Source organism: Argiope bruennichi, chromosome 6, assembly GCF_947563725.1.
Source record: "Argiope bruennichi chromosome 6, qqArgBrue1.1, whole genome shotgun sequence".
Lineage (NCBI taxonomy): Eukaryota > Metazoa > Arthropoda > Arachnida > Araneae > Araneidae > Argiope > Argiope bruennichi.
The window spans coordinates 50,553,790-50,575,202 of NC_079156.1; the positions used below are offsets into that span (position 1 = coordinate 50,553,790).

The window sequence follows — 21,413 nt, forward strand, 5'->3', positions numbered from 1 at the left end:
AATTAAGTCTACGAACCAACCGATTACCTAATTAAGTCAAAACAAAACAAAATATTTTCATCAGATAATAAAGATAATTTTATTATGTTTAGTTTAGTTTAGTTATATTAACGTCCCGTTTTTAAAGCAACACGATGACTATTTTGGGATGGACCTCGTAATTTTGAACCACGGTAAGATGACGAAACGACATCTGAGCTGGTATCCCCTCTCCAAACTTTCGCATAACATCTGAATTATGTTCTGAGATAAATATTAGGGAATAGAGCTGAGGTGATCCGTTTGCAATTTCGGCTTCTGTGGAAAGTGAGTTTGATACTTGATTCTACTGAAGATCTCTCGTGTGTATAGTCCTAATGCATGGTAAGGCTGTTAATGTGGATCAAACATTGATGTGGTATTTCATTTCGGTTAATGGAATGCCACTTCAGGTGACTTTCTAATCATTTGATCTTAACTCAAAATTACCAAGTCGATCACCAAATAATCTTTCAGTAGTTTTAAAATGGGACTTTAATCCAGCAAATAAAGAATGTCAAACATTTAGAATGATTAATATTCATCTGTCAATAATATTCGAGTTATTATAATTATTTATGAATATAAACTGATCACTATAATATTTTAGTGATTGGTGCTATTTGAATTCATTACGGTTGTACTCATATATACTCATATATCTCTTCATGAATTTTTCGTTCGTTTTGTGGGAACTCCAACTTGACAAGCCTATATAAAATATTTAATGCTTAGTGTTCATAACAATGACTTCACACTAGAGTTTCCAGTGGCGAATTGGTTTCGATCAAAGTTTTTTTTTCATCAAACAATCATATATAGTCCAATCAACTGCTCAAATACGATCAACCTCATAGCAGCATTTTTTCCAGGCCAGAAAAATACTGTGTAAGGTTTGGGAGGTTATAAAACCTTCCTTTGTATCCACCCCTGACCAGGGCATTTATCCTTTGACAGATTTAATGTCCATCAAGTACTGATATACAACAGATTTTTTGTGAAATCTTACTTTCGTTCTCTATCGTTCATTATGCATTTTCATTTTAATCAATCTGTACCATATCATATATACATACAACTTTGTAGTAATTAGATAGCGGTCATTCTTAGATATTGAATTTGTATAATATCAATTAATTTGGTTGTAAATAGATGCAAAACAAAGAATGTGATCAAGCGAATGGAATCATCTAAATAAAAAGGTTAAGTAGAAAATAGAATTTAGTATATTTAAATCACAATTCTGTATTCCATCAACAAAACTATTAAATGTTTCTCTATTTCCATTTCACAAAGAACGATAGAAATTAAAATTCTATAAAGTAGAAATGAAAGTAAGTTGTTTGAATCGAAACTTTATTGTACAAGCATATCAATTATAATGAAAAAGGCCGGCTTACATCAGCTGACAGTTTTAATTTGGAATTCATACTTATTATATATATGGATTAATATTCTAGAAATCTATTGCAGAATTCCAAAAAGCAGATCTTCACTCTACTCAGAAGATTCTGAAGAGAAGAAAAAACACTTTTCAATTTATTTTCTTTAATTCAACGAGAGGAAAGTTTTTGCGAAACTCTAATTGTAAAAGCTGCCAAATGCTGATAACCGGTTTAGTTTTCAGGCTATATTTTCAGTTATATTTGTAAGGAGCAGTGATTATTTGTTTTGTTTGTTGGACATGATTGAGGGAGATTCAATATCTGAAAATGTTCTTCCTCCTTTCATTCTGAAATTAAATTAAAAACAATTCTTATATAATTCGAAATGAAATTTTTCTTCTAAGTTACGACGCTAGTTTGCGTTATTATCATTATTTTGAATAATTTGTATTTTTTGAACTTTGAATTTGTTTAATGGCGGAAATAGCCTTAAGTTAAAATCCAATTGATGAAATACTATTATTTAATAAAGAAACAACATCCATTTCTCAACCGAATATGAATGGACTCCTGATTACTAGTTTACCAGTAAATGCGAGAAGCAGGTGCATTGTCCCATTACATATTAATCTCAACAAACAGCAATAATGAAAATATCAATGGCAAGAACTTCCTTCCTTTCAGTTCATTTTTTAAAGACTGTTTTATATCTTCAGAATTAGCAGTAAATCGCTATTAGTAACATGCATTAGTGGTATCAGTAATATCATTGCTCGGCAGCTTTAATAACGAACAAAAACAAAAACCGTTCAAAGTTTCTAAAACTTATTAATTCTTTTTGTTTTTCTAATTTTTAAACAGAGTTTTTTTATGAACAATTTTTATAGTCACTAAGTTACCAGAGAGCATAAATATTTAAAAGGAGGAATTCATCTTGAGAAGAAAGAGAACTACTCAATAATTTCATTTACTTGATATATAAACAAACAATATGGCTGCGCCCATGCGGATTATTTTTAATAATAGTGATACTTTTGTGAAAGGTATTTTGAAGTTTGATGTTGGAAAACTTGCTCCTACATTTTTCGCAAATCCTTCTACAGTATCATATAATGAACGCAGAATTTCTACTAAGAAGTTTGATTCTTATCAATATTGTCAAGAAGTAGTTCGGTAGGTTGTAGAGAGAAAAAGAAACTTGATCAGTTATTCTATAACTCACTATATATATAATATACTGACTTTTATGAAAATGGATTTCATAATTAATGTGTTTTGTAAATACTTATATATTTATTTTTTTCATTAAATCACTCTTCAAATCACTTGGACGTTCCAAAATAATTCGAAGCGTTCTATTTTATTTATTTACTATCAGAAAAATAACTCCCTAATACAAAATAAAAATTAATGAAATTACCACAAACTAAACAGAAAGACTGCTATGAAAAGCTAATAGTCTAAATGTTGGTGATTTTTTTTTTCCAGCTATAAAGATTTTTTTATCGTATTCGCCGTATAGTTTTTCTTTTTACTGTACTAAACAACATTGAACATTCTCTCAGCAGAACATCATAGAATTGAATTGATTTACGTATAAAGGTTTTAGTAATGGATTGGAATTGTACTTAATCTGAATAATGGATATATAGAGTATTATATGATCTGCTTTATCATTACGAAATATTACGAGATCTAGAATATTATTGAGTAGCATGAAAATAAAGAAATAAAAAGAAAGAAGGCATTTTAATTCATATGAATGAAGCTCAAAAATACTATTTAATAATTTACAGCAAAAATTCTAAAATATTTTTATGATGTTTTCATTTTATAAAGTTTCACAGTTTTCTGTTATTTTTTGAAAAATCCTTCAATGTTCAATCAAATATGTTTATTTCTAACTTTAAAAAATTGTGAATTTTTTTTAAGTTACATTGGCCAGAGTAAATGCATGAAAATAAAACAAATTTATTAGAGAAAATGGTGTAGTTTAATCATTAAGAAAATGAGCAGTGCAAATTATTAATCTAAATATTCTTTCACTGTCAATATATTTAAATAGTTTCAAAATTTGATATTTATGCTAATCAGTTATAAACTCTATTTAAATTATGTTCTTTAATTACAATAGAAATGGTATTAAATGAGTATTTGCTATAAAAGATTTATTCATTTGTCTTATTAGATTATGAAATGGAACATATTTACACTTTGTTTGACAAAGATAATATTTAATTTGTTCATTAGTACAATGTATTATTAAATGAGATAATGTTAAGAATAGAGTATTTCATGTGCTGCTGTTCATATAATAAAGTGTTTTTTTTTTTTCTTTTGGATATGCATTTTATTAAAAAAAATTATATATTACATTCATAAATCTTTTATACAAAGATTTTTTATTAAAAGTTTTTAATTGTAACTAAAAATTCATTTTGCAATAATGAGAGGATTTTGCTCTTTACTATGTTATGCATAAAATCTACCGAAATCTAATCATGGATTTCTTTCATTAACGAATTATAAATAACTGCAATTATTGCTTTTAAAAGAGAACCATGAGAATAATCATTTATTAATCTGTTTCCTTATAGTGGTATATGTGCTATACCAAAGATTTTTCTTATGTGTGTATAAAAAATAATCCATTGCCACATTAGTATTTAATATTTTATATGAGAACTAACTGTAGTATGCATATAGAAAATAAGCTCTAATTATCTTTTCTTATTGTATTTCCAAATGTAATAGGTAGATTTATTGCTAATGAGAAAAGCAAGAATATGTTCTACACAGGTGGTTAAAATAGAATCTTATTTTTGAATTTATCTCCTTTTATCAAAAAAAAAAAAAAAATCTTATCTTTCCTTTTACTTAGAAGATATTTCAGATTTTTTCCAACTATATATTTAGAATCTTTTAGTAGTAATGAGATATTTTGTTAAATCTATATAATGATAAGTATACATTTTGCTGAACTGTCTTTTTTCCCCCTTGTATAGGAAATATGATTATGAGAATTATTTATGCACATTGCTTTTGTCAGAACCAGTTAAATCAGCTGCATTTGCTGTTAGAGCTTTTAATGTTGAAATAGCACAGGTAAGCACCTCTAAACTCTTATTGACTGTTTTTTTCCCCTGGAACAAAGATATTAGCTGAAATAGTTATCACTAGATTTTGTATATCCCCAAAATATAATTTAGCAATCCAAGAAGTGTATAGTCAACTCAATAACAAACAGTTAATTCAGTCAAAGTAGAAAAGTTGCAAAAATTCAATCCCCCATATTTTTTTATGAGTAATTTCTCACCATTATTTTCAGTATCATCGTATTTCTGCTTCTCAAAGGACTATTTTTGGCATAAGACTATATGCTTCCATGCCATTTGGTTAAAATAGTATTCATCAAATTGGCCAAGTAGCCTTTTTTTTTAAATAAATGCTGAATTTCAACCTGGGATTTGGTATTTATTGAAAATTGCCAACTGCATAGTTTTTTTTTTCTTTTTTTTTTTTCTTTTTCCCCTTAATGTTAGGAAAAGCTATTAATTGCTTGAAGTAAGGTCTGAATTATAAAAGCTGCTAAGTTTATGTAGAAGTACAGAAACTTCTTCTAGTTTGTAACAGTTTTGTGAATTCATTGCATTATGTCAGGTGCTATCATTTTGCAACAACACTCGTTTTCTGCAGTTGTTTATAAATAACATTTCTATATCTATACTCAGCTGAGAAAAAAGAATTAAAAAAAAGGAATGATGTGTAAAATTTAACACAATTTATTTGCACATCTGTTCAGCTAGTAGTGAACTTAGGTTATGAATATAAGAGATCCTACTTTTAATAAACTGGTAGCTAATTTTTTATTTTGTATCTTTGAGAAAAAGTGTATGTTTATTTATGTATTATGACTTGCAACTCCACAACATTCACCTTTGTTCACAATATTATTTAAGCAGATGCTTTGTGCTTATAAATTCTGTAATAATTAAGTCATTGTAATGAAGCATATAGAAACCTGATTAAAGTGTTATAATTATCGTAATATTTTATAATTTATATAATTTTTTTATTTTTAAAAAATTTATTTGGTAACTAGGTTGTTAATATTTTTGAATCCACTTTCTTGCAGCCCCATCTTAGTCCAGTGGCCCTTAGATGAGATTTTCATCTAAGTTGACCTAGATGGAAATCTGCCACTTTGCTGAGTATAAACTATTAAATAAAATAGATTTGTGTGAATGATTATTTATGAGTTAGAATATATTTCTTCACTACTGCCAGTTCTCTAAGTATCATTGTTTGCAAATACATATATTATTAATAGTTTTTTGGAAGAATCATCTATATATTATTTATTCTAATTTTATGTTATAATATTTAATTGCATGTTTAAATTTTAATCTAAAAATATTTTGTTGATAGGTCAGAGATTCTGTATCCACTTCCACAATCGGAGAGATGAGAATGAAATTTTGGAAAGATGCCTTAGATAAAACATATAATGTAAGTTTTAAATTAATATAAAATTTTATCAATTAAATTATTTTATCACCTTTTTTTTAAAAAAAAAATGATGTTCAATTTTTTTATTTCTTTCAGAATAATCCTCCTGAACAACCTGTAATTCAAGAATTAGCCAAAGTTTGTATTATTCTAAAATTCTGGTATTGTTTTTTCTTTCAAGATTTTTGAATTAGTAAAATTCTACAAAAGTATAGATATCTTTTTATATTTGATTTAAAGATATTTTAAGGAAACAATTTTGTGAAATAACAGATACATAAACTTTGCTTTTTGGGAAAAAATTCTTATGTAATTTTTTTGGAAGATGAGAAATGATTTTATCCTTAATTACTACATAGAATTATATATTTTTACATTTTTCTGCAGGTTTATGTTTTACAAAATTGTTTCATGTTATTGGAACTGTGAACTAATATGGAAATAATAAAATTATGTATGACACAAGAAAATAAAAGTTTGAAACTTTCCATATAATGTTATTTAAAAAATATGCATAGACAGCATAGTCACTTATAAAATATTATAAAGATGAATTTCTAAAAATTTTATTATTTTTCTCTGATTCTTGATAGTTATAAATAATTTATTTTTGAAAAGAAGCTAGTGTGCATTGAATAATGCCTGAGTAATAATGAGTACTTTTTTTGAATATATGTATTGTTTTTGTTTATATCAAAATATCGTATATTAAAAACAATGCATAGAAAGCAGATAAAATTTTGATGTAACAGTTATAACCACTTATAATGTATGGCATTTTATGATGCAGTATGAAACATATCATACACAGCAATTTTTTAGTGGATTTAGCTAATTTATATATAAGTTTTTTCATCAATAAAATAGTTTATCAAATTTGATGTGACATTTAGTCATGTCATATGTCAGCACCAATATTTATTTCAAATGTTTTTTTAAAACTTAACTTTTGCAATAATAGTTTTATATACAGCATATTGTGTTTTACACTTTGAACAAATAATTTGCTGACATTTAAGCAGAAAACTTACTGAATCATAACATTGCCATTGTTTAATATTTTACTAAGTTTCTCTGCATCTGAATAGATACTAATTAATATCCTTTTCCAAAATCAGGTGATCTGTAATTTTTAAACATCCCCATTTTGTGAAATAAAAACTTTTTATTTGAATATTGTGGCTAGTCAGAATATTATGGCTTTTTATTTATATTGCTGGACAGATGTCAATCTGTTTATGAATGATTTGTACTAAAGACAATTTATGAAAATGAGGATTTAAATGGTGAGAAATTGTCTTAGTCTTTTTTTATTTTCAAGCCAACAGTTTTAACCCTTTGACTAAAATTTATAAAATAAAAAAATTCATTTTCTATAGAAGTGAAGTGACTAAGTTTCGACTAAGACAAATTTGTTTGAATTTTTCCTCAGGCGATTTTTAAGACAAAGGTTGTGATGAAGATAAACAAATCACTTCCCAAAAATCTTTTTAAAAAATTAGTGAAATGTATATCATATTTCACATCTGCTGTGCTTTAGATTATTACATCGATTAAATTATGTTTTAAATTAGTTATTTTTTATATGTAAATGAACATAAATTGATTTTAAATCTTAACCCAGCCATTTGATTCTTTTAAAAAAATAATAATAATAATACTGCAAATACATGTCAAACAATTCAATTGAATATATAAACTGCGTCAATTACATGAATCATACAAATATCTTTTGATGTTTGCATAATTCTCAGAAGTACCCATTGATTTTGAAATTACCTTTATAGTGTTTTATGTACCTTTTGCATTATTATTTTAATTGCTACATTGTTCTGTTCCCTCAGGTTATAAATCGTGTCAAATTATCAAAGTCTTGGCTTCTTCGTCTAATAGCTAGTCGTGTAAGTTGAAACTTATTTCTGTATTTTGGAATTCAGTATAGATTAATCGGTTCTTTTGTGTTAAAAACATTTTTATTCATTTCTGAGAATGATTTCATATGATTTATTTGATCAATTTGCTTTAAAAAGTTGCTAATAATTTTTATTGTAATATGATGTATTTGTGTGCGGATTTTTACACTGTAGATATTAAATTATGACAGAGATAGATAAATTATGATAGACTCAGAGAGAGGAATTACATTATAGTCAAAACAAAATTCATACCAAATTTTTCAGTACTGAAATGTTTTTAATTTTAATTACTGTTAATGTTATTTTTGATAATTAAAACTAGAATTATTGGTATTTTTTATTAGTTTTTACTTATTACATTAATATCAAAAAGTTCCTTTTTTTATATTATTTTACAACAAAGTTGTTAATTCACTATGTAGCATCACAATTTTAAACTTATTTATATTATGCTTTTCAAATGCTTTAATCTTATGTACAAAAATTCAATAAATTTTTCATATATGATCTGAAATCAAGTATATTCTTACAAATATAAACAAATATATTTACATTTTTAATGGCTATACTTTTTATTTTCATTTCATCAAAAATTATTTTATTAGAAACTGTAGACTTTTCACACTTTTGAATTATAAAAAAAGCTTAAAACTGTTTTTAAAATTTCATTGTTAAAAATAAATGAAAGTTGATTCTTTTATTCTACCATAATATATACATACCATAGTTTCTACTATAGTATGTGCTTCATAGCATTCTACCATAGCAAAATATTTTATCTTTTTCGTTTCCTAAACTGTATTTTCTGAAGTATTTAAAAATAAGCCATTAGGTCTCTAAATTATTTTAACCAGTGAATTATAATTTTTTATGTTTGTTTCTTCCAGGAAAGTCTCTTAACTGATAAACCATTTGTATCTGTGAAGGATCTTGAAAATTATTGTGACCAAGCTGTTGTATCCATATATTATTTAATTTTACAAGCTTCAGGTAATAATCAGATTTGTATTGCTATCTTATTTAATAATTGATTGAATTATAATTCTCGTATAATGCTGACTGTGTAAATTATTACAGTATTTTCTTACATAAATATCTTAATTTTTAATATCATTATGATTTCATAGCATTTAATGATTTTTTTATTATTTTGTGTAATTTTATAATTACTTTGATGCATTTTAAGGGGGTGGAATGGGGAGAACTAAAAGAAATATTTTTTTTCTTTTAATTTTGCAAAAAAAAAAAAAATCTAAATTGTGTTTTGAGTTTGTAAACATAATCATAAAAACATTGATTTCTGATTAAATGAAAAAAAAAAGTATGTCAATTACATTTTCAAAAAATATTTATTTGCATTTGTATATTTGAAATGCATTTTTTTTTTTTTTTTTGACTAGGTATAAAACAAGAAATAAACTTCTTTACAGAGTTTATAAATATATCACATTAAAAGTATTTATTTGAGTATTTGAAAGCATTTTTTTTTCTTCTTTTTCTGATTATGCTATAAATATGGTTTTAAAATTTTTATTGTAAAATTCTTATTTATCAAAGTAATTATTATTCAGATTTCTTTATCATGATAATGACTATGAAACACTTGTGTTTTATGGAAAAATTCTCTATTCTGCATATTAGTTTTTTTTTTTTTTTTTTTTTATTCCCTAGGATATATTTTTCTGTTTTTATTTGTTCATCAAGATTTTAAACTATGAATAAAAAAATTTTTTGACTTCTCTGTTTGTCAAATATTACTTTTGTTGATTGAAATAATCTTTTAAATTTCAGTACTATCACTTTTGCAAAACATACATTTAGATTTATAATGTGTTATTTCTATAATATGTGTACTATCACTTTTGCAAAATATATATTTAGATTTATAATGTGTTATTTCTATAGCAACAGATAAATGGATATTTCAATTGGAAAATTTATTTGGACCTTTAAATTTAGTAACTAATTACTGAAAAAAGGCATCTTAAATTTATGTCTTAATACGTTTTATGTCCGAAAAGTCCTAAAGTACTGTATAGAAATTGAATATATATACTTATCATTTAGCTTTGGAGAATTCAACATTATTTTATTTTGTAATTAATAAAGAAAATAATTAATAACCTGCAGTACCTGCAGTAAATATATGTTCTTGTAAGCATGTGCAAAAGAAAAAAAAAGTAGCAAAATGTTGTTGAAAAGAAGCTTACTGCTTTGCTTTAGAATAGTTATTTTCTCATATGATCATAATTATGTTGTTTCATATATATATATATATATATATATATATATATAACATTTCTAATGTGTAAATTTGTATTATTTACACATTTGTATTATGGAATTTAGGTATATCTGATGTACACTGCGATCATGCAGCAAGTCACATTGGAAAATCACAAGGGATTGGCAACTTTTTAAGAGGAATTCCATTCAATGCATCAAGAGGTCGATTGTTTCTACCGCTAGAAATAATGAGCAAAGTAACTTCCTGAAGTGAATATATTTCAAATAAATATTAAGAAAATTTTAACATGTCCTTTTTTTTTTTTTTTTTTCCTTTATTATTATTATTGTATTACTAGCTATTGAAAATACTCCATTAAAGCCTTAACAACTTTAATTTATCAATATAGTGAGATCAATATTTAGTTTTTAAATTTCAAGACAACTTTTGGAATTTTAGCTTATTTTATTTACAGATTTTGCATATTAGTACTTGTTTTAATTTTTTAGCACAAAATATCACAAGAGATGCTATTTCATGCGGATCAGAAAAAGAAACTACAAGATGCAGTCTTTGAACTTTCTACAGTTGCACATCAGCATTTAAAATTAGTAAGTCACAATTTTTAGTAAGTGTGTATTACATTTGTGTGTATATTTTAATCAGTAGGATTTTAAAATATTTTTCTTGAAAGCATTAAAGAAAGCATTACCAAATAATGTAACTTTTGGAATTGTTTTTAAAAAAATTTAAATAAAAAAATAATTTGATGAATGTTTACTATTCAATATGTTAGTTTTTCATTACTCTAAGTTTACATCTCAATATTATCTGATCTCAAATATCAATTACTTGATATTTTATAAAACATTAAATGAAACCTTGTGAATTTTCCAATTTTAGATTAAACAAAATGCCAAATATGATAGAAAAACTGTTACCTTTATTAGCATGCTAAGAATTTAAACTGCAATATATGATACATATTTAAAATTTAAATTGTTTTTAAATATAGTAAAATACTGATTATCTATAGAAATAGGTGGAGCATCAACCTCTGATAATCTGCAACATAACTTAAAAAGAACATGGAAATATTTTTAAACAATTTTTATTTCCGAAGAGTGCTATACAATTCAGATTTAATAAATAGTAAATTTCTGAGCTAACAAATTTTTTAATCTAGTATGTTGCAGAAAGATGGGGGGGGTATCATTTTGTAAGTGTGTGAATGTTAAAGCACCTTTTTACTTAGAACAGTTTTTTAAAATGATATTCTAGAATTAACAACTATGGGTAGTAAAGAAATTACTGTGCATTTGTTCCCAAAATATTAGAATCTTTATATTTTTGTTTTAATGTATTCCAATGTAAAGATACAAACATTCAATATAAAACCAATTAAGTCCCAAATTGTACAGTTATTTATATTTTTTTCCATCAGTCATGCAGTTATATATAATGAAATAAAAAGTTAAATATTTTTCCTTCATTTTTAATATTAATATTTTTCCAATTAAATTATCAAAGTGGAACACAGTTTAATTCTCAGAAATTTAATTAATCTTAAATAATGATTAAAATCAATTTAGCCTATAGTTTTATTGGTGCAAAAGTCTGTGCTGAATTAGAAGTTAAATTTCCTAAGTTACAATTAAAGTTAATTGTCTAAAATATATAATTCGACATTTATAGAAACAGTCGGTAATTAAAAGATTTAGGGAGCATGTCATGGTATTTTTTTCACTTTTGGTTATTTGTAATTGTACATATAATTAAATATAAAAACCTGAATAAAATGAAAAGGATATTATTGGATGAGAAATAAAAGCCACTGAATTATGGTGTAAGGTGGAGATGGAATATTTATTTTACTATGTTATTGAAATTATTTGAATATAGACATTATGAATAAAAAGATGATTATTTTATCAGGATATGGAAAACATGTAAAGTCAAAATGTGGGCTTGTTAGAGCTGTTCATTCTCTTTGTATTAAATTTCATTGTTTAATTGTATCTAACATACAGCTAGGCCTATTTTAGGTGTGGACAAATCGAACGTATATTTGTGACACCAAGATTCGAGAGCATCATTGGCTGTGAATTTCTTTTTTAATATAGAAAAAGATTATTAATTAAATATCAAGCTGAATTTCAAAGTTTTCCTGTAATAACTTCCTAAACTATTATTGCATAAAAATAAACTTTTCACCATTTCATTTTTTTTTTTTTTTTAAGTATACTTCTGTAGTAATTTGAATTTCAAACAACAGATTACATTGTCGATTTGAAATTCAAACCATATTCATCATTTCATTAAATATTTAAAAACTTGATTTTCTTCTTTTGTTGAAAACTAAAGAAGGAAGATTCTGTTTTGTTAGTTTCTATATAGTTTACAAGACAAATAAAAAAAGTGAAGTTATAATATCGCAAAATTGAGTAGATAGATGAATCGCATCTTTTCGTTTTTAATAGCACTGTGATGTTGTTAGACTCGCCTCTATTTGGTAGATGCAAGACAATTAAAATAACATAACTTTAATATCTGAATGAATTAATTAAAAATTATATATAACAAATATCCCTGGTGAATCAACTATTACAAAGGATGACTAATGTAAAATAATATATATATATTAAAGTAAATATTTCAGAAGCAGCAATTTGTCTTTTTTTCCCGAGCGATGTAACCGCTAGAGCAGGCACTGTTTATAGATATGTTAGGTCAATATCATATATATGATTACTTAAGAGAGGTTAATTTTTTTATCAAGTTAAATTGCTTGTAGCTTATTTTGCATTAAATAATTTCATTGTCTTTAATTTATCACTATTTAACTAATTTTTGCAATTCATGTACCCTTTTTTTTTTTTTTTTTTTCAAAACTGAAATATTTTATTTTTTGTTGCATAGGCAAGAAAATTAAGTCCAGATTTACCAAAGCAAGTGAAACGAATCTTTTTACCAGCGGTAAGTTAAATTTTTTTTATCTTTAAAATTCTATCTTTCAAACTTCTTATTTATTATTTTTCACACTTTTTATTATAAACTGTTCTTATTTATAAAATGCTATCATTATATTATGCTTTTGTAATTGTTTGATCAAAAGTTAGTCAATTGCATGATTTTAGATTGATATGATGCATATCCTTTAATTCTATATTTATCATAAATTAGCTCTTCAAAAGAAATTTCATATAATAATGATTCAGTGGTATAATAGTATCAAGTCATACTCATGTGTTGTATTTCAAATGAATTGCACTAATTTAATTTCGAAACCCACTATGCATCATTCATTTTCTGTGTGTATTATTCTTTCACTACATGGTGGGTGACAATTTATAATTAGTTGAGGAATGACACTCCCATTTATAAATACCATGGGACTTTCATCACATGAATAAGCATTATGCTTCCATTTTTTAAAAAGAAATAGTGTTGATTGTGATTTTTTGTTGTTGTTTTTTGTTAACAACAGTAAGAGCATCTATTATGTTTTTCTGTATTTTGAATCCTTTCATATATAATTTGAATAAACAGGATTTATTATAGAATCTGAGATTTATTTTAAATCACAAATATGTATTTTAAAGAAACTGTAAGATCAATAATTTTCATTATTATTTTATAAGATTTCATTTGAAATCTTGTCATTTGACAACTACAAAAATAGCCTATTTTACTCGTGTTAATTTCATGGAAACTAAAAGATAATTTTATTTGCTAAAATTTTTAGAATTAATTTTTTATATATTTATTTAGAAAAAATTTTTCCTTCTGTGTTATGGGATCAATTTTCTTGTTTATTCCTGTTAGGTTGCTACGGAAACCTATCTGAAAACATTGGAAGAAACAGATTTTGATGTGTTCCACCCAAAAAATCAAAGAAGAAATAATTTATTAGCATTTCATCTATGGCTTCATAAATTGAGAAACACTTATTAGTCGGCTAAAAATGTTAAAGAAAGGGGTTTAAAATGTAGACAGAAACTGGAATTTAGCTTTGCGCATAGAATATTAATTCGATTTTTAACTTATTTGTAAATATTGTTTTATTTCATTGTAAATAATTATTATACAGGTTAATAAAATTGTCATTTGTATCGATGTATTGTTTTAAATTCATCAATACCTAAATTTAACATTATTCATTGTCATTTATTTTTTATGCTGAAATAGCTAACATTAGTAGACAGTTTGAGCATACATTACTCTAATTAATAACATGACATTATTCTGTTACATTATATTTTTTTCTTCTTTGTAATATCTTGCTATTGTAAATATTTTTATTAAAATATTAATTTGCATTTATATTGAAATATCACTCTCATTCATTTTTTATCACCATCATAACTTTGATGGTGGTCAGACATTGTGAAATAAACATACCAGTACTTTCAATTGAGTTATTGCTGTATGTAGAGGGTTTTTTTATATAAATCGATAATGCTCTACATTTAGTGGAACTAAATGTAGAGCATTATAGAATACAAGTTAAAGTATTCTGTATTGGTTTTTAACCAAAGCCAAAATCGCCTAAAATCGTCCATCATCTTGGTACCAAGATTTTAGGATTACTACAAAAATGAATGGGTTATCACATTTGGCTAGTTATCGCTATAGAAAAATTCATTTGATACAGTGTAATATATTTAAGTCTAACATTATGTTTTTTCAACTGTATTTTCTTCTTTATTTGTCATATTATTAGATGGCTATGGGATCGTAAATTTTCAAAATTTAACATGCCTACTCTTGGTAGATATACTACTTCCAGAACTCTAATTTACTATATTGAACAAATTTCCGTTGTATGAAGATATAACATTGTATAAATAGATTCCTGTCAGTTAAACGGGAAAAGTATCCTAGCTACTGTCGAACGGAAGAAGAATATTTAGTTGAAATCTATTTTAATGTAACCTTTGTGTTTGTCGCCAATGTGGTAACCCAAACTAGCAATCGGAGTATTGTTTTTAAAAACCCTATTACTGATTTGCTTACTAATATTTTGCTTTTTATGTTACACATCTGCTACTTTGGCAGTTTGTCATTGTTGACATCTTTGGTAACGTGAAGGAATGCATTAAAATATTTCAGTGACTTTCATTTTTTCTTTTGCAAGAATAACTGCTTTTATACTAAAGAACTGAAACTTTCTTTTTAAGAAAATGTTTAGAAATTTTTCTGAAAATACATGAATGATTTGTGTAGTGAAAAATCCGACAGGTGGATTTCAATAACAAATGATAACACTTTATTCTATGTGAAGATAATAAAGCGTTGCAAGACGAGATTTCGCACTACAACATGCGTTTCGCGACTCTTCTACTACCTCTCATTGACTCAATACTCAACTGATTTCAATTCTGTCTTCCAACTTTCTTTTATTTCCGTGACAAGGGAAAGAAATGTCTTGAAAGATCGCCGAAACTCGCGTCCTAATAAAATTATCGCTAAGTTTCTTGAAATTTTTGGAATCTTCGATATTGCTGCCGAAGTCTGAGGACATTGAGGTCCATCAGAGCTATCTGTAAAACTGTTTTCCTTACCATGGAATTACCTCCCTCCAGGTGGTACCTAAGCATGAGAATGAAAGGTATCCAGTATGGTAGTTGATTCTCATCAGCTGGGTTGGTAGACAAAGGTGTGGGGTTGGCTGCCACATTCCGATGTCGGTATGTACCTTACGTAGGAGGGGTTGTGCCGCGGCCGGTGATTTAGGATTGAGCCTCAGTTCCCGCCAATGTTGTGTCGCGTCGTTCCGACCGTACAGATTTTATTTTCCCCTGTGCTTCAGGGTGGATTGGAGTAGTCAACTTGTGATTACTATGGATATTAACTGTGCTGGAAAATAACATTATAAATTCGTAACTATATCGATGGGAGGAAGCTATAAATTGTTTTTTTATTTCATTAAAAATTGGAGAAAGCATCATCATTGCTCATTTTAATGGAGTCAATTCAAATGACATTACAAACACATTTGGAACATAATGACACATGTCATCTCATATATACGACCATGCTATTTTTCAAGTGTGACATAACGTACTCTTGTCTGTTACTTGCTGGATTCTTAAATTTAATTGGGATTTTGGCAGTGTAGGATTTAATTACAAACTAAATAAGTTACAATTTAGGACTTTACAAGCAGCGAGGATCTCAAGCAACTTAGAGATTTTTCCTTTTATTTAATATTAACCACCTTTAGGAACTAATTTATAGGGAATATTGTTACATTTACTTTCAGTTAAATTTCTAATTTCTTATGCATAACTTGTTCATGATTCTTTCAATAAAATATTGAAAGTATCATGCTGAACAGCCTGTATTGAACAGTCATCAACTATGACAGAGTGGTAAGAGGATGTAGATTAATTTTTCGGATCGATTCAACTTAAAGTAATTATATGTATTTATTTTTCTGAGTAACTAGACAAGTCATTGTATTAGGTGAATAATTATGCATCGGATTACTTTTACGAGTACAAAGGGTTAAAATTGTATAATTGTAATAGCTTTATATGTTTCGTTTATTGTGTACGTAAGAATTTCTAATGGAATCAAATCCTATGATATTGTTACGAATTCTATAAATTTAGAGATTTTGGATACTTGGCAGTTTTAATTCGCGACATTTCTACTGTTATCTAGAAAATTCTGGAATCTTCCGAGAGTATATAAAAGCGGCGCTGCATTCACCGATAAAAGGTAATTTCTTTTATGCTTTCATTGTGTGAGAGTTGAATGCGATCATTCGGATTACAAGGAAACTACTGAAGTTGGACGAGAATTTGAGCTGAATTACCGTCATAAGTTTATACTGTCTGTATGATTGAGTTAGTGTGTTGTTATAGTAGTAGATTGAAGACTAGATCATTTTTGCTTTATTAACTGTAATTATTTGCAAATAACTTTTGTAAATAAACTTTTCGTTTGTGTCGTCTTAATTCCATTCAGTATAGAAATTCATTCGAACCGTAACAATCTCACAGTGCCATTAAACATTTAAGTAATTTAAATAATACATTTCAAATCGCACATTGTCTTTTGTAATAAGTAATGCTATTTCTCTTTCTAATTTCCAAATAATTAACAAAATCCTTCATTTTTAACATTCAATAAAGGAGGATGAAACAATAAAAACAGGTTGAATTTTATTTCAAAAACATAATCTACTGACGAAAATTAGGTAATGTGTATGTGTGTAAAATTCTGAAAATTCCATATAAAATTTTACGATAATTTAAATAGGTATTATTAAAAAGACTATATTTTAAAATTGTGAAGAAATCTGCTTTGTGTATTAAAGTTTTCATAATTATCGCATAAAAATGCGAAAATCTATCTTAATTTTTAATTAGCTTGAGGAATTCTAATTTGAGACAAAATCGCTTTGAAACGCACTATTCTCCAATCCGAAGTATAATTGTGCTAAATTCGGTGTTTTGGGACAAAAGGGTCTGTTTTTTAGAGCAAAAACACGCAGATTTTTCTTTATCACTCTCTCGTATACTAAAAAAAAAATAATAATAATTGTAATTGTCAAAAAATTAGAACGCGAGCTTTTGAAGAATCTTTGCATTTCAGACCTCCCAGAAAAACACTTGGAATTATGTCTGTCTGAGAACGCGCTAACTCTAAAACGCTTTGAATTAGATGGATGAAGTTAAGTATATGGTAGTATAAATTTGATATAAGACACCCTGCGTTATTTGCGTCAAACTGTCGATAATGGTTTCCTTAAAGAAACTTTAAATATAATATTTATCTATTTATACATGGGAAATAGTTGTTAAAATAGCAGTTTCTTTACTTTTCTCTATATTAATTATTAAATAACAAAATTGCTTTGAGGAAAAATGTCTTTTACAGTTTATCGCATACAAATGACATGAGTTTGTTTTAATTATGTTAATATTATAATTAATTATATTATCGTTTGAAAGCAATACTAAGACTATTATACAGTTGATGTAATTTTGAACACGGTAAGATAACGAGGGAAACACCTAAGCAGCCGCCTCCTTATTCAAGTTCAAGCTCCACATTTAGGTCTTGGCGGATTTTTAATGGAATCCGGTTTCGAACCTGCAGCCAGAAGTCGAGACTAAAAAATTAGGCCACTGCGGCTCCCCTGAGTGACATGAGTTTAAAACCAAAAGAAGTTCTAAGTAACCTCTAAACTTTTTCGTATACTCTCTAATAAATGTACTTGTGTGTTATTAACTGTATGCCATTGGCGAATAATAGTTACAAAAGAGCCTATAAGAGTGCGATCTCTGGGGATTTTTTTGGGGTGATTAATCACTGGTATGTATTTAAAACAAAAGCATTTGAAAACCCAAATGTGGCAAAACTAGACACAAAACTACAATTGTAATCACACTTCAAATTTCATATATTTGAGTCATTGCGTCTTTGAGTTATCACGTTTACATGCTTGTGAAGTACAGACCGACAGACGATCAACTGCTTGGCTCGAAATTAGCTGTATTAGATGTTAAATTTACAAACTATATTTTATCCATCTAATTCTCTTCTTTTTGTAACTATCATCTTAACTTAAATTTGGACAGTCGGACAGACAGACTTCTTCCCACTGGATTTCATTCAAAATTTGATAGAAATCTACAAATTTCGTGTTAAGGTCGTATATCAAAGGTCATCGATCTACTTTGAAGCGTTTTTGGGTTATTGTATTTATTATGGTGCAGACAGATATAATCCAAAAATGTGTGTTTTGGATTTATCAAAATCTAAATTCTCTTTATATATTTCATAGAAGGGAAAGTAAAAATTCAGGCTGACTTTCTTTTGAAAAACTATTTTCCTAAGCTTTATTTAAATTGAAAATTTGCAGTCTTTAGCGATATATACATTTGACCTATACATCCAGTTTGCATATAATATTAAGAGCATTAATTTAGTTTTATCAACTGATCTTGTTGAAGTACATTTTATCGATAAAATGAAAGTGCTATTTTAAACTATATACGATAAACATAAAGTATTAACAAAGTAGAAACATTGTTGATCAGTTGCATTGGGAATGCAGTGAAATAAATTAACGAAATCGGTTCAGTTGTTGAGTTTGAGAGGTTGAATCAAGCTTTTATTTTAAGGCATCTCTCGTAATTGGAATGCCATGAAGGGCAGACAGCCGTTGATAATTAATTTAGATATAATTAGTGTCGTGGCTGGTTCGTGAGTGCTTTGAAAAAAATTAGGCAAATAGAAAACTTAACAGATCTATTTCAGATTCGTTCGAGTTACTCTGCTCAGTAACTCCTTCTCCACCAAGAGCCAACATCCGAATGACATCACTCTTTGAATTACACTCGCGCTAGTTGCCTAGCGCCATCTATGAACGTTTATTTTCTTAACGCTTCAAAATCCAATCACTACAATTAGCTTTCAAATAATATAAAAATTGGCTAAATTGATAGTGATTGGAATTGTTTCTGTCGGATTTTTTCCCTTATGCAGAATGTACAATAAAGTAAAATTTCCCTCGAGAATTTGGGAATGAGTGACAATAAATAATTATTTATGATATATCTAGATATAATGAACTTTCTTATGACACAATTTGACCAAATCACACCGGTGAATGAAAGTGCAGGTTTGTTTTTGCTTTGGCAAATATTTTAAATATATAGATAATGATTAAAACATGATTCCATAAAAAAAAATAATAATCAATTCACTATTTTGGTTATATCAATATCCCACAGATTATATTTCCTTAATAAGAAATCAATATCAGCTGTGCTTATTAATTTAGAATGTTGTTAAAAAAATCATATATGAACTTATTTCTTTTAAGGCCATTCGTACATTTGCAGCTTTTTTTAACCAAAAAGTGTTGGAAAACTTTGATATATACATCAGTTGATTAATAAAAAAATCATGTATATTTCAGATAAATTATAAAATGAAATAACTAACAATTTGTTAAAGTAAAAAATCGTATAAATTAATAAATAAATAAATAATAAAAATAATTTATTTAAATTAACTTCATGTCAAAATATTTTTGAAATGATGCATAACTACTGTTTGTCTCAGGATCCTGAGAATAGCACTTTTCGGCAATTGCTAGTTTTAGTACGCAGAAAGATGAGTGATTATTGTGTCTCCTAATTCCGTAAATAATCTATATCTCTATTGCTAAATGTAAGCATCTCATTCTTCCATCTCTTCTCTCACCCTTTTTTTTTTTTTTTTTTTGATGAAATAAACGTCTTAGTCATGCGCAAAAGCGCGGAGGCTTTTTCGAATTTGAAAATGAACAATACTTAAACTCGACAACAAAAAAGAAATTTAAGATTGCAAATGAATACAGCAATGGCATTCATCAAATTAATGTTATTTTATTTTGGTTTTTAATTTCGTTGTCGGGGAACTATTCTATAATTCAATAAATTCTTGTATGCATTATTGTGGAATTGATCTCAGAAATTTTTCTTTATTTTTTTAAAATGATTTTGTTCTATTAGTCAAAATGACTACCTGTACAATCAAAAAGAAGGATTCAACATTTAATCAATTTTTATTTCATCAGACTAAATCTAAATTCAAATAAAAATAGGAAAGAAAATTTAGTTAAAAATAAATTTACATTTATTTGGTATTTCTTGATATTCTAAGCATGATAAAAATAATACATTTTTTTGACCTAATTGATTTTGTCAGAATTATAATTCCTATAAATATAATTAATTAAAACAAATCCGATATGGTAAAAATCAGAATCGTTTTCTATTAATAATTCTAAAGTTAAAAACCAGGAAAACGGATTTTATAGAGCCAAAAAGAGATGATTAAATTTAGAATTTTATAAATTACGTACGAGATTTTAAGACGATAAAATATACATATTTTTATCAATTTTAAGTAATATTGAATTTGTGTGTCATTTTTATTAATGCGATGGAGAAGAATTAATTTTAAGTTCTTATTTGGATCTTTTACTAAAAAGCAGACGATTTTTTTCTCATTTTAGTTATTTGTATTGAATCTGATTTGGCTACAATTCTTTCATTCATTTCAATAGAATTCCATTTATTTTATTCGTTGGGAGTTTCAAAGTAAGAATTAATTTTATATTTTTGAGTTAATATATAATTGCTTTGGAATACAGCTTTAAAGAAGATTGAAAATTTTGATCAATTTTCAAAATATTATCATTTTTTTATGTTTAAAAAAATTGATTTTGAATTTCTTATCTGATTTTTTAAAAATTTCCCAGGTCATAACAATATAGAAAAATTTTGCTTTCGAGCAACATTGTATTGGTAACAGTAGAGTTTTTCTATATTTTTCTAATTATCACTAAGT

The 21,413-nt window shown here is 26.5% G+C and overlaps 1 protein-coding gene across 1 annotated transcript; it reads left to right on the plus strand.

Moving 5' to 3' along the window:
- Positions 1 to 2,393: 2,393 nt before the first annotated feature.
- Positions 2,394 to 14,155, plus strand: LOC129973025 (NADH dehydrogenase (ubiquinone) complex I, assembly factor 6-like). Its single transcript, XM_056087373.1, has 10 exons — positions 2,394 to 2,576; positions 4,409 to 4,508; positions 5,832 to 5,912; positions 6,009 to 6,050; positions 7,757 to 7,813; positions 8,716 to 8,818; positions 10,178 to 10,311; positions 10,565 to 10,666; positions 12,975 to 13,031; positions 13,881 to 14,155. The coding sequence occupies exons 1-10, from the start codon at positions 2,395 to 2,397 to the stop codon at positions 14,007 to 14,009; spliced, it is 987 nt and encodes a 328-aa protein (XP_055943348.1). The 5' UTR covers position 2,394; the 3' UTR covers positions 14,010 to 14,155.
- The last annotated feature ends 7,258 nt before the right edge of the window (positions 14,156 to 21,413 follow it).